We start from the raw sequence: 26,107 nt of genomic DNA on the forward strand, positions 1-26,107 counted from the left end.
GTCTGTGAATGACAGTTTCTTTTTTTTCCAATCATTTCATCTTTTGTATATATATTTTTGCCTTATTGAAATTCTGCATCCCAGAACAAAGCTCAAAGATATGCAAAGGAATTAAAAAATATCCAGCACTCTACAAGGTAAAATTCACAGAGTGTGGCATTCAATAAAAAATTACTAGGTATACAAAGAAGCAGGAAAATGCAACCCAGAAAAAAAGAAAAAAAAGTCAATAGTAAGAGACCCATAAATTACACAGATAATAGAATTAGCATAAAAGGAAATTAAACAATTACTATAACTATATTCCATACATTCAAGAAGGTAGAAGAAATGTTGATCATTTTAAGTAGAGAAATGGTACAAATAAAAAGACACAAATTCAAGTTCTGGAGATGGCAAATATAACATTTGAAAAAAGTACACTGTTTGTAATTAACAGCATATTAGACAGTTCAGAAGAAAAGATTAGTAAACCTGAGACAGAAATAGAAACTGTCTAAAATGAAACAGTGAGAAGAAGGACAAAAAAAGTTAATAAAGTATCAGTGAACTATGGGACAAATTAAAGTGGCCTAATATAGGTGTAATTGGAATCCTTGAAGGCAAAGAAAGAGCAAGGGAGCATATAAAATGTTTTAAGAAATAGTGACTGAAACTTTCCAGACTTTGATGAGAACTGGAAACCCATATAACCATGAAGCTCAACAAATCCACAACACACGAGACATCAAGGAAACTATGCCAAGGCACATTATAATCAAATTGACTAAAATGGTAAAAAAGAAAAAAATTCTTAAAAGCAGCCAGATAAAAAGGATACATAGCATTAAAAGGAATGAAATTAAAAATGACAGTACATTTCTTGTTGGAACTACTGCAAGTCAGAAGACAGCAGTGTGACATCTTTAAAGTATTGAAAGAAAACAATTGTCAACCTATAGTTCTATAGCACGCTAAAATATCTTTCAGAAATGAAAATGAAATAAAGAGCTTTTCTACAAACTTCAAATTGTCAAATAAGTCAGTCATAGAGATGTAATGTATAGCATGGTGACTATAGTTAATAATAAGTGTATTGCATATTTGAAAGTTGCTAAGAGAGTAAATCTGAAGGTTCTCATCACAGGAAAAGTCTGTAATTCTGTATGGTGGTGGATGTTAACTGGACTTATTGTGCTGATCATTTCACAATACATACAAATATTGATCATTATGTTGTACACCTGACATTGATATAATGTTGTATGTCACTTTACCTCAATAAAAAAATGAAGGCCTTTTCAAGTATACAAAAGCTGAAATATTCAGCCCTAAGAGACCTGCAGTATAAGAAATGTTAAAGGAAGTCCTCTAGGCAGAGAAAAATGTTGCCAGATGGAATCTGGATCTATATAAAGCAATGCTGAGTATCAAATATGATAATTATGTGGGTAAATAGAAAAGGCTTTTGTTGGATTTCTCATTTCATTGAAAGCAGAACATTCTATGTGTTTTTGATTTGCTGACAACTTCCCTTCACAGAAGGTAGTGGAAGCTATGAGAGGAACTCCTTTTCTGAGATTAATTTTGACTAAATGCTATTTTACAGTTTAGAATTCTCAAAGAAGAGTTTCTGGACATCGTTAGACATATACATGGAACTTATTAAATCCATATTTCAAAATGATCAGCAGAAAACAAGAAATGTTGCTAAGCCCAGAGACTCTAAGAGGGAAATTTGCCTAAAAGGATTGACAGGAACACACTCATGAGTAAAATTCTGACAATGAAGTTTTGCTACACATTAAACATTTTAGAGCTCAGATTTTAAAAGGACATTTTACTGTGTGTACATATTTATTATTCATTCTTTCTCATTCCTGAAGAATTTCAGGGAACTTAAAAGAATATACAATGGAAAAGTAAAAGTACCTAAAAATTAGGCTGGAAAATATAGATAAAATAGGCAGATATTCTATAAATAATATAAACAGAAGTTAAACATTGGGGATGTTTGAACATAGTTGTCAAATCATAAAAGGACGTGTACAAAACATTAAAAAAATGGTGTTTATCCTTTAGTAGATACTCAGGAAATGATAATTGGATAAATGAATACAAGAGAGAGGCTTGGGACTGTAGTCCAGGACTGTAATCGGAGTGTAATCCAGGCACCTTAAAGAGAAGAACCATGTATTGTAAAAAATACTGAAGAAAGTTAAAATGACTTCGTATAAGTTTGGTTTGGCAAAATAATTGCTAGGATGATATAGGAACTCTGTAGGCGGGGTAGGTGGTATAGGGATGGTAGAGACACTGAGTTGGATTTATCTTTTCTATCCGAGAAAATTGTTTTCAACCCAGAAAGGGTGGAACACACATGGTTTATAGGAAATTGTATCCTAAGATGCTTATCATGGTAATGTAAGAATACCCTAGTGGTTTAAAAAATTGCTTTTAATGAAATGCTTCACAAATTTGTGTGTTTTCTTTGTGCAGGATGCCACTCTCTGTGTTGTTCCGGTTGTAATTTATGTGCTGCTCAAGCGAGCACCTTAGTGCTTTAAATTAGTTAAAAACGTCAGGTGTAGCTGAAGTGCCTTTCATTGTAATGAAAGAACAGCTGTAAAATATCATCAGTAATCTTTCAGAGATGTTGCAGATTTGTCAGCATAACAGAAAAATGGAAGTGAATAAAGGTTTTTCTTATTTAAACAAAAATTGTTAAAATTATACAAAGTGAAAAATTCTGGCAAATTTTAAATTGTTGTTTGTCAGTAAAGTTTCAGGATATAAAATCAACATTCCAAAACCAGTAGTGTTTTTATATACTACAACAAACTATCTGAAAAAGAAATTAAGAATAAAATCCTAAAATTCATATGAAACCACAAAAGACCCCCAAAAGCCAAAGCAATCTTAAGCAAAAATAACCAAGCTGGAGAAATCACACTACCTGATTTCAAAATTTACTACAAACTTATTGTAATAAAAACAACATTATACTAGCATAAAAACAGACATATAGTCCAATGGAACAGAATCACTTTAGGTAGTATGGACATTTTCACAATATTAACTCTTCCAATTCATGAACATGGTACAGCTTGACATTTATTTGTAGCTTCTTCAATTTCTTTCATCAATGTTCTATAGTTTTCAGTATACAGACCTTTCACTTTCTTAGTTAAATTTATTACTATGTATTTTTTATGCTACTGTAAATGAGATTGTATTCTTGGATGTTCACATGCAGAAGAATGAAATTGGACTTTTACTGCATACCATATTAAAGAAATCAACTCAAGATGGATTAGAGACTTAAATGTAAGACTTAAAACTGTACAACTACTAAAAGAAAACATAGAGAAGAAGCTTCTTGAGATTGGTCTGGGCAATAATTTTTTATATCTAACCTCAAGAGCATAGGCAACAAAAGCAAAAATAGACACATTGGATTGCATCAAACTAAAAAGCTTCTGCACAGTAAACAGTCGACAGAGTGAATGGTAGAAAATATTTACAAATCATGCATCTGATAAGGGGTTATTACTCAAAATATATAAGGAACTCAATTCAATAACAAGAAAATGAATGATCCAATTAAAAATGAGCAAAGGATCTGAATACACATTTCTCAATAGAAGGCATACAAATGGCCAACAGGTATGTGAGAAAATGCTCAACATCACTAATCACCAGGGAAATGCAAAGCAACACCAGAATGAGATATCACCTCATACCTATCAGAATAGCTATTCTCAAAAAGACACGAGATAACAAGTGTTGGTGGGGATGTGGAGAAAAAGGAACCCTTGTACACGGTTGTTAGCAATGTAAATTGGTACAGCCACTGTGGAAAACAGTGTGGAGGTTCCTCAAAAGATTAAAAATAGAACTACCGTCTGATCCAGCAATCTGAGTTCTGATTATATATCCAAAGGAAATGAAGTTAGTACCTCTAAGAGACATCTGCAGTGCCATGTTTATCGCAGCACTATTCACGATAGCTGAGAGATGGAATCAACCCGTGTGTCCACAGGCAGATGAATGTATAAAGAACATGTCGTGTGTGTGTGTGTGTGTGTGTGTGTGTGTGCACATATACAGTGAAATACTATTCAGCCTTAAAAAAGAGTGAAATCCTGCCATTTGCTACAACAGGGATCAACCTGAAGAACGTTATGCTAAATCAAATCAGCCAGATGCAGGAAGACAAATACTGTATTTTCTCATTTATATGTGAAATCTAAAAAAAATCGAACACATGGAAGCAGAGAGTAGAATGGTGGTTGCCAGGGGCTGGGGTGGGTAAGAAAAAGGGGGAGATGTTGGTCAAAGATTACAAAGTTTCAATTATGCAGGATGAATAAGTTCTGGAGATCTAGTGTATAGTGTGGTGACTATAGTTAATAATATCGTATTGTATACTTGAAATTTGCTGAGAGAGTACATCTTAAATGTTCTCACCACACACAAAAAATGAGAACCATTTAAGGTTATGGACATGTTAATTAGCTTAATTGTGGTAATAATTTCACAATGTACATGTATAAAATCATCATGTTGGATACTGCAAATATATACAATTTTTATTCGTCAATTTTACCTCAATAAAGGTGGGGGGAAAAAAAGAATATCATGGATACATTTAAAAAATAATTGTTGTTAGTTTTATTACCAAAGAATTTAGCATGTATTCATTAATTTTGTGTTATCTTAAAGGCCTTTTGAGATTTTGATATTTCATGAAATCTGATTCTAAATTATGCAATCGATTTCCCTTACTGATGTGAAATTTAGCGGGTGTGTTGTTCATGTAGATTTCAGTGTAGTTTTAACAGGTAGCTGTATTCATATGGACGTGTGAAAATGTGTATTGGATTATAGTTCAGTTAATTTGATTTATAACTGGTTGATTAACTATGACAGTATTATTTTCAGCCTAAAGAGAAGTCTATGGCAATATTATGTAGCTTTGTTCTTACCTCTGTCTTATTCAACATTTCTACCACTTCCTTGGATGTAATAAAGAACTTTTGGTTATGAAATCATATAATACTTGAGAGAATATCTGATAATTAAAACTAACGAGAAATTCAATAGGGATAAAAGCAAACTTTATCTTTTGTCTACTTTGTTGTAATAATAGCCCTTTTAATATCTGATATAACTTAATTCTATAGAGGGCAGAGCTCACTTAAGCTGGTAGATTCCTGAGGGATTTTATTGATACATGATATTTCAGTGCCATGGGTATCAGAAAAGACCCTGCCCAAACCTGACTCAGAGAAACAGGGTTTGACAAAGATCTTCGAAGTCATATTTCCATATAGGTGTCCAGTTTCTAGTTTCTCTCAATGCAGTATAATATGAAGGATGGCATAGGAGATAGAAATAATATTATCAGAACTTATAACCTAATTATAGGCTTGCTTCTCATTCCTCAAATTTCTTTCCTTTGTCTTGAGATTTCTCCTTCCTGTTTATTCTTGCCAGCTCTTAGTATTTCATGGTCTTCGGCATCAACTAATGCATACTGAAGAATCATGGGTTCTCGTCCATGTCTAACATTATTATGTTAACATTATTAAATAATTTGAATGTAAGATTAGATGAATTCCATATGTCACCTAATGGAGATAGTTGGAAAGCTGGAGTTATTCCCTGGAAGACTTTGTTCACTAGATAAACCTAGCAGGCTAGAAAGCTGAGCATTATTTAATCTGGAAGAAGCTATAATCTGTATAGGAAACCTAGAATTTCCCAAATTTTGTTGAATGCATTCTAATACAAGTAAACAATGGCCCAAGAGTCTGAGGAAGAAATAGTTTACAGCAATATATGGGTAAAATTTAAGGAGTGAGTTAAGGCTACAGTAAAGCTGAGAAAAATGCAATTGTGTCTACATGGTTAGAAGTAGTGTCTCTCTGAAACATGTCATATCATGGCACTGTCTTTTAAGAAGCTCCCTTTGCCTAAAACGCTGTGCCTTCTATCAGATATTGGAAGAAGTTTAAGGCTAAGAACAACAGCTTTTTCATAATCTGGTGTCTGCCTAGTTCTTTAAGCTCCTCTCTCATTACTGCCGTAATTTCCCTTTCCTCAAACTTTCTCAGCTCTGAACTTGAGGTCATCCATTCCCTAAGGAAGAAGTCTAAGTACAATATCCTTTATGGTGTCTGTCTGGCTCTCCAGCCTCACATCACTGCTGCCATAGTTTCCCTTCATTCTTGCTTCTCACTCTCTTAGCTTTAACTGTATTTGAAGTTCCTTAAATACATACAATACATCGTGTCATTGAGTAATTGTTGTCATGCATTGGGAGGACAGGAGACTCAGTGTTCTTTTGTCCCTTCAGGAACTGAGGCTCATTAATGATCCTTCTGCAGGTTCGTCTATAGGAACCTTGTTACAACTTCTACTTCCTCTAGATAGTCTGATTGGACTGTCTTCTCAGTGCTCTGCCTTTCAGTGTAAACCGACCTGGAGGTTTGAGCTGAGGGCCTTATTAAACCAATCAACACAAGCTTATGGCCCTTAATGGAAATTCTGTGTTCTTTGGGAATAATTGTAATCCCAGATTCCCATCATGAATGGGGTTCAAAGGGTTACCTGAAGCTGCATTCTCAGGATAGGCCACACTCAGCCAGTTAGTGTAGTGCCTGCAAACCGGGACATCTAAGGGCAGCCCAGACCTGTTATTTGCTTAAACCTTGGGTGGCTGAACAGCACTTGTCCCTCTGAGAAGTTGGAGGATACCACTGCTTGGAGGTTCCATAACTAGTTAGCATGCCTGAGTCTTGTTTGTTATCAGAACTAGCCCGACAAATGGCTCTACCAACTAAGAATGGCCACACTCTACCACCTATGGAACAGAGAAAGAGCTATCAACCTGTCAGTCTTGTCCATGCCAGGCCAAGCGAGGTCTCCTGTGTTGAGTCAAATTAAGTAACTAAACGTGACATTTTTGTTAATCGTTCAATTACTAATTAACAGGGAATCCCCCTTTTTAAGCCTCCAGTAATTTCTTCACTGCCTTTTCAGCCACCATTAACAAATTGTTTTCTCTCAAGCATTTGCTAAAATCTTTTTCATGATATGGGGCAGAATATATGACCAATACTCCTAGAAAGTTTCTATTCATTCTTCAAAACATTGTTCGTATGTCACCTTCCTTGGAAATCTTTCATTGATCACATTTTCTCCATGCTCTCACCCCACTACTCCTCCTCTCTTCTATCACTATGTTTTGTATATCCTCAGTGATTGCATGTATCACACTATATTTGATCATGTATCTGTGTCCCCTCCTAGATGTTAGCCCGTAGGTGCAAGGAAATTTATTTTTTTTCATTTTGATAATGTCAGCATCTAGAATACCCCTATTGTATTTTGAGTGGACTCTAGAGTTGTGTAGCTACAATGAGAGAACTTGTTAGCCATACCTACCTGGAGAATTTTGTTTTGTTTTTATTTTTGAGGAAGATCAGCCCTGAGCTAACATCTACTGCCTAGCCTCCTCTTTTTGCCTAGGAAGACTGGCCCTGAGCTAACATCTGTGCCCATCTTCCTCTACTTTATATGTGAGAGGCCTACCACAGCATGGCTTGCCAAGCAGTGCCATGTCTGCACCTGGGATCCGAACTGGCGAACCCCAGCCCTCTGAAGCGGAACATGCACACTTAACCGCTGCACCACTGGGCCGGCCTCTGTTTTGTTTTCTTTTTGCTTTTAGATGTCACAATTTAAAAGGAATCTAGACAAATTGGAATGTGTTCAGGGGAGGGTTATCAGTATGGTGAAGGCACACAAGTTAAAACCATGTCACATAAAGAACATTTGACAGAAATGAAGACATTTAATATAAAGAACTTGGAACTTAGGGAGAATAAACCAGACAACTGGTTTTACAACTGAAAGTTTTGTAATATGCAAATGAGTTCTGTGCCATAAGACGTACAGTCAAGACCAATAGGTGACTATAGAGTTTCAGATTTCAATTCAGTGGAATTAAGTACTAGATTTCGGTTTAGTACAGTTTTAAGATAAATAGTGCGATTTTAAGATGAGAACAAACAGTAGTAACAATGAAAACAAAATAAAACAAACTAGAAAAAAGTATGCTTAAAAATTTGAAGATGAGAATTGTTATGTAACGACTTTGAAATTTGATGTCCTGAATTACTGATGCATTAACTCTTTTATGTCTTATTATACATAAAATTTATGTTTATGGGATTAATTTTTATATTTTTAGACATCAATTTTTTTCAGGTTTCTAATTTTTATTGAAACATTTTTTCAGAGATTTGTTTTCCATGTAAACATTCTTAAAGTAGTTGTTTCCTGTGTAAAAATCTACTTTTCTTTTTCCTTATTAAGAGGGAATTCTCCATGTTTTGTGTTTCTGCACATCTTTGTTTAGGGCTGTCTTTTCAAGGATGATTGCATAGCAAATAGCTTTGGAAGACAGAGAGAGTGTCTTCCTCTCAAGCAGAGGGCAGACGTGCTTGCTTCTCATTATAAAAGATTCAGGTTCTCTAAACTTGTGATTTTTCTCCTGAAACAAAGCCTACTGCATGTACAGGATCCATTTTGCCCCATCTGCCTTGTCCTCATTAGGACCTGAGAGCAAGAAGGACTGAGGCAAGCATGCTGATGCTCCTGCTTTATGTTACAGCATGGTTCCAAGGTCTTTTGTCTCTGATCAGGAGTCTCCTGTCTTCTGCCAGCATCAGTGAAACTGTGCCAGGTGAACTTGTTAGCTTGAAGTAGGTAAAACTCTCAGACCCATCATGGTTCTTACATCTATATATCCTTCACTTATAGACATTTTCCTTTTATTATTTTTTGCTCCCACGGGCCCCCGTAGTGCATCTAACAGTCTCCTCAAGACAGTTCTCTGGTTTCTGTCACTTTATTTTCTGTTAAGTTCACCAGTTTATTATTGAGATGCTAAAGTAAGAACAAGTTTAACATGCCTATACACACTCTAAAACATCTTAATTTTTCTAGATTGCTAGGTTTTCTAGATTTCTAGATTTTTATTTTGTTTCTTTCTGTCAACCTTTGACATGTATCTTTTCTTTAACTTTTATAGTTCATACAATCTAAGTATATATATTTTCAATGTGGTAAAACATAACATTAAATTTATCTTAACCATCTTTAAGTGCTGATGTAAACATATTTTAAATAAATCATGAGTGTTGGTAGTTTTTAGAATGTTCTTGTTGTATTTTGTTTAAAAGTACTAGAAGTTCATTATTCTGAGTAACCTGGCATTTACATAAAAAGAATTGCTAAAATTTAAGTTGCCAGAAATCTTTTTAAAAGCCCTCATTATGAATAGGCTTTATTGTCCACTGCAGACATTGAGACAGTATCACTCAGAGATTGTGAGTGTGATCTCTGGTGTCAGAGTGCTTGAGGATATTATCCTGCTCGGGCACTGACCTTGTGTAAATTATTTGAATTCTTTATACCTTAATAAAACGGAGATCATGATAGTATGTACCTCAAAGCATTATTGTGAATACTAAATGAATCAATATATGTGAAATACTTTAAATAATTTCTGGAACATAGTAAGGACTCAATAAGTTTTGTTATTGTTATTAACAATTAAAAACTGCCTGTAGTTATAACTCAGACTCTGGTAGTTTACATAAAATTTGACAAACTATAGTCAAGAGTGAAAGATACACCCTAAATACATCTGAGTTTGAAAAATTCAGTCTGGTAAACTTTGTATTTAGCTGCAATATTAATCCACTTACATTTAATGGATTACTGATATATTTGTGTGTATAATAACCATATTATTTAATAGATTCTATAGGCCCACTTGTTTTAGCATTTTTTCTTACTTCACCTTCTCTTTTGAATTAATTAAATATTTTATATTATTCCATTTCATCTACCTCTATTGCATTTTTAGTTATACATGGTTTTACTATTCTTTTAGTGGTTGCCATCAAAATTACAATATGCATCCTTTACTTTCTGCAGTCCAATAAAAGGTTTACTTTTACTACTTTCCCAGTAGTGCTAAGAACATTTTAGCTCTGTTTTTCTATCTCCTGTTTTTGTTTAATTATTGTCATACATTTTAAGTTTACATATATTTACAACATGTTGAATATTATTGTTTTGTGCAGTCGGTATTTATTTGTATTTACTCAGACATTTATCCTTTCTATTGTGCTTCATTTCCTTCTGCATTTCTCTATTTCCATATGAAATCATTTTTCTTCTGCCTGAAAAACTCCCTTTAGTCTTTATCCTGGTCCAGGTCTGTTGATGATTAATTACTGTAGGTTTTGTCTGAAAATGTCTTTATTTTGTTCTTTTTAAATTTCGGGGGGATATAGATTTTTAGGTTGGCAGTTATTCTCTTTCAGCACTGTAAAGGTGTCATTCCATTGTTTTAGCCTTCTGTCATTTCTTTTGAGATTCGTTTCCTCTTTGAAAGCAATTGTATGTTTTTTTTGTCTTTGTCTTTGATATGTCAAAGTTGTGACTTTCTTTATATTTATTTGCCTGAAGTTTGCAGAACCTTTAAATCTTTGGGTTGATATCTTTTATCAGTTTTACGTAATTCTTGACTATTAAATCCTCATATATTTTTTCTGTCACATTTTTTTCCTGCTTATCTCTCTGGAACTCTACTAAATCTATGTTACACTTATTCACCATGCCTCAAACATCTCTTATAACCCCTCTGTATTATGTCTCTTTTCTCTTTGTGCTTCAGTTTAGATATTTTCTACAGAGCTGTCTTTCAATTCACTAATCTTTCTTTCAGCTGTGTTTCAAATGCTATTAAATTGATCTCTGGAATTCTTAATTTCAGATATTCTAATTTTCAGTTCTGGAATGCCTATTTAATTCTTTCTTAAAGATTTCACTTCTCAGAAGGAATTCTCTATGTTTTCAAGTATTCTTTTCAATATTTCCTTTCTGTTCTCCTGAACACATTAATCACAGTTATTTTAAAGTCCTGCCTATTAACTCCAATATCTGGATTACCTATCAGTCTGTTGTTATTTTCTATTATTTTTTTATCTTGATTTTGATCATGCACGTCTGTCTTTGGCATGTCCCATAATTTATTTTATTTTATTTTATTGGGGTCATAATAGTCTATAACATTGTGAAATTTAAGTTACTTTATTATTTGTCAGTCACCATATATATGTGCCCCTTTATGCAGCTCCCAACCCCCTTCCCCTCTGGTAACAACTAATCTGTTCTCTTTGTCCACCTGTTTGTTTATCTTCCACATATGTGTGAAATCATATGGTGTTTGTCTTTCTCTGTCTGGGTTATTTCGCTTAACATCATACCCCCAAGGTCCATCTATGTTGTTACAAATGGGATGATTTGGGCTGAGTAGTATTCCATTGTATATATATACACCAAAACTTCTTTATCCATTCATCTGTTGATGGGCACTTGGGTTGCTTCTATGTCTTGACTATTGTGAATAAGGCTGCAATGAACATAGCAGCGCATAAGTCTCTTTGAATTGTTGATTTCAAGTTGTTTGGATAAGTACTGAGTAATGGGATGGCTGGGTTGTATGGTATTTCTACTTTTAATTTTTTGAGAGATCTCCATGCTGTTATCCATAGTGGCTACACCAGTTTGCATTCCTACCAGCAGTGTATGAGGGTTCCCTTTTCTCCACATCTTCTCCAACATTTGTTGTTTTTTGTTTTGGGAATTGTAGGCTTTCTAATGGATGTAAGATGATATCTCATTGTAGTTTTGATTTGCATTTCTGCAATGATTAGTCATGTTGAACATCTTTCATGTACTTTTTGGTCATCTGTATATCTTCTTTGGAAAAATGTCTGTTCATATCCTGTGCCCAGTTTTTGATTGGGTTGTTTATTTTTTTGTTGTTGAGTTGTGTGAGTTCTTTATATATTTTGGAGATTAACCCCTTGTCAGATATATGTTTTGCAAATATTTTCTCCCAGTTGGTGGATTGTCTTTTCATTTTTGTTCCTGGTTCCCTTGGCCTTGCAGAAGCTCTTTAGTCTGATGTAGGCCCATTTGTTTATTTTTTCTCTTGTTTCCCTTGCAATGCCCTAGAATTTTAATAGGATGCCAGATATTGTGCATGATATAGGGATTCTAAATGTTGTTGTCTTATTCCAATCATGGATTGTGGTGATTACAGTTTTTCTAGGGCTTAGTTTATCTCTGGTTTGTTCGTTTTCTTTTTTTTCTTCTTCTCCCCAAATCCCCCCAGTACATAGTTGTATGTTCTAGTTGTGGTTTCTTCTAGTTGTGCTATGTGGGATGCTGCCTCAGCATAGCTTGATGAGCGGTGCCGTGTCTGTGCCCAGGATTTGAACCAGTGAAACCCCAGGCCACCGAAGTGGAGCGCGCAAACTTAACCACTCAGCCATGGGGCTGGTCCTGTTCATTTTCTTTAATGTAGTCCTCTAGGGATTTCAACTATGAGCCCTGATGTGTTCAAGACCCCTTTCTCTGTCAGGTTCTGAACTCTAAATCTTTAATGCCTCTGTGTTTCAGAGTTTTGGCTTAGATTTTTAGCATCGCCCTGCCCCTCATTCCCTTGCAAACCTCTTGATGGGGAAACAGAGTTTTGTTTTCAGGCTCCTCAAATCTTCACTTTTGTCTTTCTGGTCCAACAAGACCACAATAAACCTGTTTCTTAGTTCTTTAACAGCAGCTCTCTGCCAAGTCTAACCCCAGATTCTTTCTCTATTGCTTGTTATCAGCAAATGCCCCCAGGGAGAAAGCACCTGTAGATTGACAGCTCACCTTTCAGAGGTTCTGCCCTCTTCAGAATCTTAGCCCCCTTGTCTATGCTGACAACTCACAGAGCTGGAAGCAGCTACAACTCTATGAGGGCTTCAAAAATTGGGTTTTGTTATATTTTGCCTGGATTTATTTTTAATTATTTTGGTAAAAATGTGGTCTATAAACTACTCACTTCCTCAAAAGCCAAAGTCATCCAATGAGTAATTCATTTCTTGAGCTTAAAACTTCTAACCCTAAACAGTAAAAATTGAAAAATGCTTCATGTCATAATTTCTAATACCACATACATGATAATAATAAAGTTATTATAAAAGGAAATATTTTAAACTTCAATATAAAAATCACATGAAATAATAATTCTGGCTCAGATAATCTATATTTGAAAGCTTTCACATTTCTACAAGATATGAAGTGTGGTTTTTCTGTTTTTGAAGGTGATAAAATCTTTTTTCTTTTTTTTTTTGAGTGACTGGTGGGGATAATATCATGAGGAAAAGCGTGGAGAAGCACCAACTTCAGCATATAGGGTAGAGAGGCACATAGTTCCAAAGATGCACCTAGTTCCAAAGATGTGAGAGACGGATGTTTTAGTGGACTAATGTTCCTCAAAATGAACAAATAAAGAGATCCGTAATTATTCTACTAGGTATCAAATTCTGAAGTACTAAATATGAATATCAAATTTGGAAATATAAAACACAGTGAAGTGTGTAAAACTGGGAAAATAAATCCTCATCCTTTTTGTATATACGAAGAATGTTACTGCTGGTTATACAAATTATTAAATGAATACAAATGGCTAAATTGTATGACAAATCAAAGAGTATAATAACTTAAGGGTTAGTTAATTGCTAATTAAATTTTCAGATTACTAGCTACCTCTAGCCTATTAATTTACATGTTCAATGCATATAAGGAGTTATGATATTTAAGAGACTATGGATCATTTTGCTTAGAAAATTTATTAATCCAAGATTCCACATAATTTGAATAGTTATTGTTAATAGATTTTTATGTCACACATTAATAATTAAATATTAGCAAATAATGCTATATAATTGGCCAAATATATATTATTGAGATTACAACTTGCTGGTTATGAAACAGTAAAAGAATTGAGGTATGAATTTGACATTAGATTATAGCTAGTAACTTGCCTGTAATATGTTTAAATAATGTATGCAGATCCATCTTACTTTCTAGAGGCTCACATAATCAACTCTTTTTGCATTTTAATATCTCATTGACTTAAACTCTCTTACTTCTATATCCCATTTAAAAATTTTTTCTTTTATGAATATATGTCTATCTCTATTAAATGACAGAACAATATTGATGAGCTTCATTGCAAACTTATTATTTATTGGATCACTTGTATTGACAAAAATAAATGATATACTCCTTTTTTTAAATGTGCCTTTTGGAATTCACAGGTCAGTGGAATTTCTGATGAACCACGTAACTTGACTAACCGATGTGCTGCTTTCTTGTCAAGAACGGAAAGAATTATTAAACTATCAGATATGGTAAGAAGACTCCTCTATAATCAAACTTATTTCTAATCTAGGAATCTTGGAGGAGACTGCCTAACTTAAACATTGTATTAGGACCAGAAAGAGGTACCTGGTAGCCTGCTGTAACATCTTTGGCTTGTATGGTACTTCCATATTTTTAAAGTTCAACAAAATTTTTGAAGCTAAACAGAAGTCCAGCATTGGTCTGTGGGAGAATATTACAAGGAACATTTCCTTTAGGGTCAGAGAGCATTCATCCTTAGGACATACAGGAAAACTGAACTTGTGTTGTGTATGAATTGGAAGCTTTACTTTAGGGTCAACTGAATTTACCTGTAAGTGTAACGTTTTTCCCTTTTCAGTCTGAATCTATCTTGAAACCTAAGACTCTTCAGCAGTTTGTTTAATCCCTGTTAATCTGTATTTTAAACTGTGTTGATATGAATTTTTCTAACTGAATTTCCATTTTTTTATAAATAGCTAATATTGAATAGATTGAAACAAATAAAGCAGATGAAACTTAAAAATGAATATTTGACTATTTTATTCAGATTAAATTTACTAAAAGATTAAAGTGAAAGTCATAGTTAAAAAGTTAGACTTGTGTATACAGATATTGTTAAAATAAATATTTATAGAAATTGGACTGTCATTATAAATCATTAATAACAAAGTACCAGAACAGCATCATCAACCAGGTTTTAAAATGTAGCCAATCAACCAGAGATGTAGCATTCCTTGATGAAATAAAATTCTACTAGGCACCCAATCCAAGAGTTGGTTTATAATGTTTTCAATGGTGAAATAACTAGTACAAGATTAGGATGAACTAATTTAAAGAAAGTACAAATTTCTTACTTTACTAATTTACTTTACTAGTTTGGTGAGAGCAATTCAGGAATGGACTTCTTTTTTTCTGAGACCTTAACTGACTGACTCTAACAGAGGGGGCCAAAATTAGCATCAGGTTCTATGAGATTTTTTGTAGCTATGCGTTCAAAAGACAGTTTAAAATCATCTAGCAGTGTTCTTTACATGTAAGAGAGTCTCAAAATTGTAAAATAAATGTGTTGTTTTAATAGATGTTTTCTTCACCTTGAGGAATTTTAGGGTTGTGTTGTGTCTCTCAAGTGAGTCATGGTATACACCTTGGGATCCACTGTGAAGTATATCATAAGTAATTTATTACTAATATAAAACTGTGAAGCTTAATAATATTTGGCATGGATTCATAGTTATTTCCATCACAATATTATAGCTACTAGGGAAAAAACAATGCAGATCTCTGAAGGTACCTGTAGGAATGCATATGTAAACGTAATGTTTGTAGTGAAAAAAGATGGAGCTCTGCTCCACAGGAAGATGAGTTGCTCTACCGATTGCTTTTACTTAATTTACATTTTTCTCTTTTAACTTTGTCTCTCACTGGATCTGGAAACTCCTTTTTAGAAGTGTCTTCTTTTGGCATGAAATACTTGCAATTAAAAGTATTGGATGGGACTCTACTTGCCCAAGAAGCAAAAGAAGTTTAATCACATAGAACACTTTGGGTTTTGAATCTCTTCTGCAAATGAGATTACCCTTTAACATGTGGGTGTATAACATGTATCTAAGGATATATCTAAATTATTGAGCTCAAGCTTATGAAATAATGGAATTAATTTTATCATTTTCACTTCAAATAAAAGTGCTAGAAAATTTACCTCTTACATATTTAAAATTTATGTATATTGATATGCTGCAATCTTGAAGGAGGGAGTATAGTTTAATTTTCAACATTTACATAAGTTTCACATAAAATATTAAAAACCCCAGATTTCTGGTTTCATATGAAAGAACATACATATACATTTCCCTTCCTTTACAAGAACCTAGTAAAATAATTTTTAAAAATCCAAAACTACAACATAAGCTTTAGTTAAATATAAAAAGACAAAGAGATTGAAAATATGATAAGTGGAAGCTAGACACAAGCCAAACACTTTTTTGTTAGGCATTCCAGAAGCAGAATGCTGAAATCATAGTTGGGAGTATTTGCTATATATAAAAAATAGTAAGTTATCCTGAGCTGCATAAAGATATAAGTCTTCAATTAGAAGAACTCAACAAAATACCAAGGAGGGTGAATTTTAAAAGGCATAATTCTTTTCACATTCTTTTGCATATTCAGAAGGCTAGAAATAAAAATTCCCTTGAAGCTTCCATAGAGAAAAATAACTGGGTCACCTACAAAGGGAGGAGAAACATCCTGATAACAATGCTTTTTCAGCAGCATTAGCAACATGTCAGCGCTAGGAGCTGATGGATGATAATTTTGGATATGAAATACTGCCTCTACCCCAAATTTCAATTAAATGAAGCAAAGAAATAATTTTATGACACTCAAGAGCTCAGAAGGTTTAGTTCCTCTTCTTCCTCGTATGTGAAGATGCTCCAGCAAAATGAAAAAGGAAAACAAGAAGGTGACTCAAACAGAGAGAAGAACAGAAACTGAGCATTTCGCGGATGAAGTAAAGTGAAAATACGTTAATGAAGAAGGCATTTTTAGCTCACGCGTGGGACGTTCTTCAAGAGTCAGAGGTTTCGTGACAGAATTTCATTTACTTCTCTATGTATTTGGCCACACTAATAAGTTCAACAGAAAATAATCATGGTATTCTAAGTTCTCTTTTAATATTGATTGATTTTAAATCAATCTGTACAAATTGCAGAGGACTTAATTATAATATTATAAATATAAATATTAGAAGCCTTAATATCAATAATGAAATAATAAAATCAAGAGATGAAAGTTTGGGAGGCAGTAAAATGTGCCAAATTTCTTATTTCATACTGCAGAGTTAAAAGAAGTCAAAAGTTGGCAAATTACAGTATAAGTATGATGTGAAGATATTATTTTAAAATAAAAATAAAATAGTACTTGTGAGTTAGTGGGTGTGCATTTGGAATGGGATTGTGATGTACTGGAACTTGGACTGACCCATTCTCTGCAAACAACCAAAATTCTAGATAAAATAGAAACAAAACATGTTCATGAATGCTTTTGAGACTTAGAAAGGAATAAGGAGTACACAGGCTGAACGCTAAATCAAGGAGGAACCCAGAGTCACGTGCAGAGCACTGAGGGTAACTCACTCTGAGGACATTTGCCAAACCAGATGACATTGAGTTTTAATTTTTATAGCCTCAGAGGCCTCCAGGGAATGAAACAAAGCCTAGACTCTGTCACAGTGGGTCGTCTCAAAGAAGATTCATGAATACAGTTAAAACTCCAAAGGGCAACCTGTGTAGGTTAGGAGTGAAGTGCAAATCAATTTACCCTTCTTCCCATCAGAGGATTTAAAGGCAGATTGTCTGTGTTGAACTTTTTGGTTCTGAATGTGTTAGGGGAGTCGCCCCTGGAAATCTGTTACATTTCACCTTCATTTAATGAGGTGAATTGTTAAAAAACACAAAACACCTGTCTGTCATAGATATTAATGAAATTAATTTTATTAATAAAAATGAAGGCTAATGCTTATATAGTGCTTGTTCTATGCCAGGCACCATTCCAAATGTGTATTAATTCATTTGAGTACTATAATTATGGTCATCTTTAAAAGTGAAGAAACTGAGGCACAGAGTTTCAAGTTTAAATGGCAGGGTCAGAATTCAAACCAAGGCAGTCCAGCAACAGAGTCCACTCTCTTAAGGGTCTTTTTGTGTTGCTGTCCTCTGACTTGAGGAATTAGGCTCGACTAAAATAAATATGACAGTATAATAAATCATTTTTAGGATTTAAAATGAACGGGATATGACTGTAAATATCTCAGATGTTATTATAAGGTATAAATGCAACCTCTATTTAGCAGAAACTGATAGAAGATTCAGCATCATAAATAATATTGAAGTTAATAATTTTTCTCTAGTTATTGAGAGACTAAAAACTAACTAATGACTAGCAATTTAGTGGGAAGGTCACTGAAAGAATTTGATATACTTTCTTAGGTCAGTTCATGTCTCAGAAAAGGGCATCATTTGGCTAGTGGCAATTGGTATAAAAAAATATCACAAAACATTATACTAACGTTTTCTAAAAATTAACGAATGATGAAATTTTTAGGATTATTTGGCAAACAGTTTGCCCTACTACCTCTATCCTTGATAAACAGTTTTATAATACATAGAGTTGAGAGTGAAGGGAATTTTAAAAGTAAATTTTGATTTATATGTTTATTTGTGTATTAATTTTTATTAAGTTGAGTTGTTAAATATTTTGAATATCATCCCTGAATAGGTTAAAGTTGAAGAGCAAAAGCTTTGGAAGCAGAGACAGGTTTTTCTAATCTCTTCTTCACTTTCCAGACGTGTGAGCTTAGGCAACTTCTCTAAATCTCAGTTTCCTCAATTATTAAAAAGGAATATTAAACTAAATAGGGATAACCTGATAGGGTCATAGTGAGAACTAAGCGTTTTATTGCTTGGAACACTTATTTCGTTGTGTTACTCCTTGTAAGCTAGAAGTAAATTAGCTATAAAGACTGTAAATGGCAGGGTTATGGCTCAGAGCTAAGTCAGTCTCTCTACCAAAGCTTATGCTCTCTTTTCATCATTCTATACTATTAGTGAAGAGCCTGTATTGAAATCTGATAATGTCTTTTTTCTTTTCACACTTCCTTGTGAGTGACATTCACCCTTTGTCTTGTATGGTATCGCTATGTCAGGAATGCAGAGACAGAAAGGAGAAAAGTTCAGCTTTTGACTTTGGAAACATCTTTGAAGCTTGTTTCAGAGACAATAGTTATGGGGGCCATGGCTTTATAATGGAGTTTTAAGAAGAATGAAAAGTGTTTTCTAATTTCCACTTTCCTTTAAATATTTTAGAACTAGAGGTTGGATAAGAGGTCCAAATTTTGTACTAATTAGCTATTTCAGAATAATAAACAAATTCAAAATCTTAGTAGCGTACAACAAAAAGCATTTATTACTTACTTGCAAGTCTGCGGGTCACCTAGTGAAGTTTCCTTCAGCTGCCATTTGCTGGGGAAACTCGGATTTGTACTGCCATTTCACTGGGGTAACTTTTGGGGCCAGTGGGATAGCTGGGGTGTGTTCTAATGGTGATGGCAGAAACATAAGAATATTACTATAAGAAAGAAAATAGGAAAATTGCAGGGTAAGGGAAGTTTCCTGCTACAGTGAATGAGAAGCCCTTCCTGAATTAAAAGGATGGAGAAGGATAGAGAAAGGTAGCAGAGCAAGGGAGTTGAGATTTGAGTGTGAGGCCTGGTGCATGCTCTCCCACGTTGTGGGTGCCCTCTGGTAAGGTTGGGGGTTGCATAATAGTGGTAGGATGAACAGAGACTTGGGTTAAGAAATCCCAGAGATGATGAAGTCTGAATTCCACTTTAGGCCTGAAAGCCTGGGAGGGTGCTAGAGTAAGACCCTCCTTCCCCTATACTGGGTGGCTGCTGCGGATAGAAAAGTTATAATGGTTTATTTAGGCAGAGAAGACCTATATAAGTCAAGGTCTAGTCAGGAGACAGCACTGCATTAGCTATTTTGAGATAATCTAAGGAATTGTGGTTGTTGGAGAACTGAAAAGGCAAAGAGGGAACACTGAAGTATCATAGAAGTAGTAACATGGGCAGTGCCACCACTCCTAGGCCTTGGGAAACAAAGGGAATTATTAAAACTTGAAAAGCTTGGAGAGACCTTTTGTCTCTTGGATTCAGACCTCTGAAGTGAGCAGCTCAGCTGGTGCTAGTGTCTTAGGAGCTCAAAAGAAATATTTCCTGGGCCTGGGACACAGACCCTCGGACCCTGAAGATAGTGAAAATATATTAGAAATGAATTTCAGCTGAACTATTTCATAAGGGTCAAAGTTATTCTGACTAAAAACTATATTCTATTGCCCTCAATCTTTCTTTGCTTGTAATTTCTCATTGAAATATTTATAGAAAGTTCTTAGATTTTTGCATAGTTTTTAGAGTTTATTTTGTTAGTTGGTTAGTTTCCTTGTTGATGTCTTATCATTCACCCAACCATTGGTGGAGGAGAGCACATTAAAATGAATTTTCTTACTGCAGGCCCATCAATGCAAGGATTTTAGGCAAATGATTTCTGACACACTGAAGAATGAATTGGTCACAGTGCAATTACATACTTCCTGTACTTCCATTACGTTTTAAAGTCTATAAATTTTTCATTTAATTGTCCAACTTCGTCAGTTCAGAAAATGGGTTTGATATGCAAACAGCAAGAGCAAGTGCTGCTGGATGCCATTTTCATCGAAGCAGAGAAAGCATAGTGAGAAATATTCAACTGCTGAGCAAGATGCACTGTGATAAACCAGATTCTAGCAGCCTGCTTTTTGGTTGCGTGTGATGGCTGTCAGTACTTTATACAGATTGTGGGAAGAATGCAATTCTGCAAGTGAGATTAGTTATTTTTAATTCCCCGCCATAACTCTCAGAAGTAAATAATAACTTCATGAAGAAGTGATTTTATCTTTACTCTTTAATAAAAAAAATTTTGCAGCTTCATGTGTTTTGAAAGTGAAATCTGTCCTAATTTTGAAGGGGCCATGTTTATTTAAAATGCAAAACAGCAAAATGACTGACGGTCTACATAGTCTCTGAGACTTAAATTATGCTACATTTGTGAAATGCGTCCCAATGTGATTTCTACATTTCGTATCAACCTGTCATTGTTTTGTAGCTTATGTGGGGATTAAAAGGGAGAAAATATGATAAAAGTGATAGGGAGATGATTAATCAAGACTTTAACTCCTTTATTTAAGTCCTTGCTGCCAATATGACTACATACGCAACCCTACGTATGGCATAATGATGACATTAGTATCATTAAAAGCTCTTTATAATAAATTCATGACTAATGGAACATGACATTTGGAGATTGATTTTAAATGTCTAATTATCTTACTTAGGACATACATATTCATGAGGAATAAACCTTGTTTCAGTATATTTAAATGTTTAGGAATTCATGTCTCTTTTCAAAATTACCTCCCCTGATGAAGAAAACTATAGCCTGAAATACAGGATTCATTTCCAGAATCGGATCTCACTGACGGGGTTAACACTGTCATCTTTTGACTGATTCAGAATATTAAGTTTTTGAGTATCTGGTCGCCATTATATCAAAAATATGTACTATTGGTCCTTCTGTTGGCATTTTTAGGGGCAAACAATAGTTCTATTGTATTATTAAAATGTCTAAAGGAAAAGGCATTTTTCTATCACATAAACTTAGAATGTAGTTACTGAGTAACATTATATTAGTATCATCACAAGTACGCAGGGAACAAATATAGAAAACTCGAACAGGTTCATATAAGTTAAAATGACCTTGGTGGAAAAATAGAAAAAGAGGGGAAAGGAAAAAGGGCAGAGATGTGAGGAGAAGTATAAAGAAGAGAGATAATGGGGAGAAGTACTCATGTTGTGATGTTTGAAACAGTACAGAGGGACATGAGAAAAAACTCATCAGAAACATGTTTGAAAAATTCCAACTAGATTCAGTTGCTACTGTGGGAAAGAACTGCTGCTTTTTGAATGAAGAAGCAGATCCATGGGAAGAAATCTCTCCTTCCACTAGCCTTTCAAACGTCTTCTAACATCTCCTGTTGGCCCGGCCCAAACTGTTGACAGAGCGTGAATATGGTTTGCAGATTCCCAGGTTTGGAGCTGGGACAGGATCTTAAAATTGGGTACGTTTTACCCCTTTGACTACTCAGCATCCATAGACATCTTTCTATTAGTATTTGAACTTTCACATAATATTTCAAACAAATCTATGTTTCTGTGTAATATGATACAACCATCGTTTGTATAATGAAAGTTTTCTCACTCTTCAAAATGAGGAGACACAAGTTTCCAATAATGATTATCTTCATCTCTGGGCAAGTTTAGTCATAGTCCATCTAAATATTTCGTTATCTAAATACTGTTACAAGTTTTTAATTTACAATTGTTAATTGTTACTTGAATACTAAATCATATATTGTTAATTCCTTATAAAACTTTTAGAAAGTAAAAAGGAGAAGGAGAAGAGGGAAAATGAAAATAGTTAACGTGCGCACATGCGCACACACGAACACACCCACACACACAGAAGTAGCTGCCACAGTCCTTATTTCTTAACTGGTCCAAGGTTGTAGATGATATTTCTGGCTTATTTCTTCTATCATCCTCTCCATGTTTCCTTTGCCCTCAACCAGGAGGTCAGCTGTTCAAGGGTTTTTGTCTGAAGGATGAATCCTCAGTGATCTTTCCTTTTTTTGGTTGATATAATTTCCCATCGATTCTTAGTATGGGAGATAGAAATATTAAGAGGAATCCTAGAGAACGTCCTGATGGAGTTTTTTCTGCCGTCACTGTGTGGCAGCAACTCAGATTCCACCTGTTAATTGTCACAAGTCACCCCAGTCAGTAGAGTAACCTCTACTTTGTTTTAGTGGCACAAGTACCCAAAGTGCTAGTTGACAATCTTAACTTTCAATTCTGTAGAATCAGAGTTGTCTCTCTAAGTGGAAGCATTCCTCTCTTGGAATGCTTATAAACAAGTAGAGTCAAAGTTATGGGGAAAAGAGGCAAAAATTTTGTGAGTGTACTTACAAGGTGAAATAATGAGAAGAGGTACTTGATGTATAATATATTATGTGTGTTTGAACCATGTCCTTTCAAGGCCTTGTCTCTCAACTGGCACCGTGATTGAGTTTTCAGCAGGCCCTGCTGTTGTTCTTTTAGGTCAACTGCTTTTAAGAGAGGAGGGTGTGTGAGACCCAGTGAATTCTATGGGCACAAGCCATTGCTACATTTCTTTTGCGGTGAAATGTGTTCCTTGATCAGAAATAATGTTGTCTAGAATACTGTAACAGTAAATAAGCCATTCTATAAGTCCAGGGAGGGCAGTGTTAGCAAAAGAATTATTGGCAGGGAAGACAAATGAGGTTCTTTCTTGTAATGACCATTTTTAGGTTTTGGAGTCAAGGTTATGCTGAGTTCTTAAAAGAAAGTATGCTCTTTTTTCCCCTCTTCTCTCAAAGAGTTTATTTATTTATTTATTTTGCAAGACTGAGTTGTCCTTGCCTAAATGTTTATAAGATTTTACTGTTAGAGCTTGTGGACCTGAGATTTTATTTGTGGGAAGGTTTTTAAGAAAGGATTCAATTCCCTTATGTATTAACTGTGTGTTTCTGATGCTTTGGCATGTGGGGCCTTGTTGACCCTGGAGAGACTGCCCCTTCCAGGGTTAGCCTATTACTAGAGATAGCAAATGACTCTCCTGCAAATATGCTTTCCCTATACAAACTAACCCATCCAGAGCTCAGGCCACCAACCACCTCCCTCTCCCTCACACTCAGGGCCAATATTCTCCTGCTCTAATCACCCGGGGCCAGGTACCAGACAACTAAGGACAGTCTCCCATGCCCCAGAGCCTGCTGAAATCATTTGAACTAGCCAATCCCAAGCCTGCACACCCTACATCACTTGTTCCTTCCTGTGGAAATCCCAGTAAAGGCTCTCACCCATATTTTCTGCTCACTTCTGTCTCCTGACCAACCATGGTGCCTTTCTGTATGGTCCCCTATGGTGTGACATGCTCCCTCCACTTGAGATGTGTGAGAACAACAAGCTCTCTTTTCAATGGCAATTATCTTCAGATCTATTGGCCTTTACATACCTAAATAATAATAAAACCTACATTTTAAACACCTTAATAGATATTGGCCTATTTATATTTTATATTTCTCCCATTGTCTACTTTTATTAATTCAACTTGTAGGGAAATATATCCATTTCTTATAATTGTCAAATATATTTGCTTAAAGTTAATCATAATATTCCCTTTTTTTGTTTTGTCTGTGAGATCTATAGTGATGCCACTGCCTTTCCCTCTGATATTGGGAATGTGTGTTTTCCTTCTCTTACTCCCTCCCTTCCTTCCTTTCTTTTTCCTGTAATCAGTTTTACTAGGGGTTTATCAATATTTATAATTTTTTAAAAACTTTTGACTTTGTTGATTTCCTCTATTATGTTTTTATTTTCTCTTTCATTGATTATCTTTATAATTTCTTCCTTTGTGCTTTCCTTAGGTTTGATTTTTCTCCTTTTTTTAGTTTCTTGAAATGAAGCTAAGTCAATGATTTTCAGCTTCTCTTCTTTTTGATTGTATTTATTTTTGAAGCAATAAGTTTCTTCATACACTGCTTTAGCTGTATTCCACACATTTTGTTATATTTAAAAATATTTTCTTTTAGTTCAAAACATTCTTTAATTCACACTTTTTCTTTTTTTAGAAGAATACTGTTTAATTTCCACGATGTTGGCTGTTTTCTCTAATTATTTGTTATTATTTTCAAGCTTACTTCCATTATGGAAATAGAATACACTCAATTATTTCTTTATGGATTGGCATGTGGTCAATTTTTTGTGTGATGGGAAAGGAATGACCCATCATCACTTTGTGATATTTGTAGAGGTCTTTTTTTTTAATGCATTGAAATATTTGTGACAGTTCACGCTATTTCATCTGCTGGCTCTCTCAATATCATGAGAATTCATCAGGAGCTGCAGATTTAACTTTATTTGGAGCATCCTCATTATCTCTGACAATTATTTTCAAGTGTTTTGAAATCTATTTTTATGAACTAATATTTGAATTTTTCTTTTTAATAGGAAAGTTACTTTTTGATAGAAAAGATGCACTATTTTATAATAGGAGTTTAGTAATTTTTCTTTCTTACTCCTCTACAAAGGCTTTTGTGAATATCATTGCTCAAGAATATCTTTTGTAAAATATTAATTTCACTTTGGACCACTCTGTCATACATTTATTTAAGAATATTGCAATAAAGTTGGTTTTTACTTTCTTTATAGATGCATATCTTAACAGATTATTTCTTTCTTAAAGGTGGAGATTCTGTCTTCATTGTTGCCCTTCCTGGTTTGGTATCATGCTAGCTACATAGTAGGTCCTCAGCATGTACTTTTACATTTAAGGAAGAATGCAAATCAGAGGCTCCTCTTTCTTCCCATGAGCATTACCTACTACAAAGGAAGAATAGATGTAATTATGAAATATTTAATGAGCCTAAAAAAGAGATGAGATCCTTGTCAAATTGATATGTAATCTAAAAGAAACACTTGATATTGTCTACATGAAAGTTTAGAGAGTGGGTTTGTCTTTTATGTTGTACCTTGCACCTAGTCCAGTTGTGGTGTTTTTGCGCCTAGGTTTTCTGAGATCCAAGGCTGTTTGAGGTTATTTCTATCCTCTGTATTAGTATAGCTTGTTAGATGTATCTTTACCTGAATATGAATACACTTTTAAAATCTTAAACTTATTTTATTTATTTTAAAATGCTGCCATGTATATTATTTTAACTTTTCATCATTATGCTTTTTATTTTCCTTAGCCAGTTAAGTCTTGCTCTTACATAAAAATGGAAAAAATATGAAAGTCATTAATTGTTTCCCAGTGTTGGATGTGTGTTCAGATTTTCTCAATTTGTTCTCCTATTTCCAAAATCCCTTCTTGATTTAACCCTTTGTTTTCCTGGTGACCTGTCCTATCTATACTTTCTTTAGGTTAGGTCGGAGTGCTACTTCTTTTTTAGAATGATGGTGAGCCACCATTACAGTGGTTCTAATTGGGGTTCAGAGAATCCTCAGATTAGTTGTGTTTGCCTTAAAAGTAATTTCTAGAAATACAGGATGAGCATTTAACTTGAGATAAGAATTTGCTCTCAGATAAAGATTACTCTGGAAACAACTCTATAGAGGGAGGTGTTCTTGCTTGTTAGT

The 26,107-nt window shown here is 34.4% G+C and overlaps 1 protein-coding gene across 1 annotated transcript in view; it reads left to right on the top strand.

The window, feature by feature from the left end:
* The window catches only part of STPG2 (sperm tail PG-rich repeat containing 2), a 521,818-nt gene that overhangs the window by 132,981 nt on the left and 362,730 nt on the right, over positions 1–26,107 (top strand). Inside the window, 1 exon segment of the mRNA XM_023637683.2 lies at positions 14,217–14,309. Within this exon segment, the coding sequence (XP_023493451.2) occupies positions 14,217–14,309 (93 nt within the window).

The sequence above is a fragment of the Equus caballus genome, chromosome 3 (assembly GCF_041296265.1).
Source record: "Equus caballus isolate H_3958 breed thoroughbred chromosome 3, TB-T2T, whole genome shotgun sequence".
In the NCBI taxonomy this organism is placed as follows: Eukaryota; Metazoa; Chordata; class Mammalia; order Perissodactyla; family Equidae; genus Equus; species Equus caballus.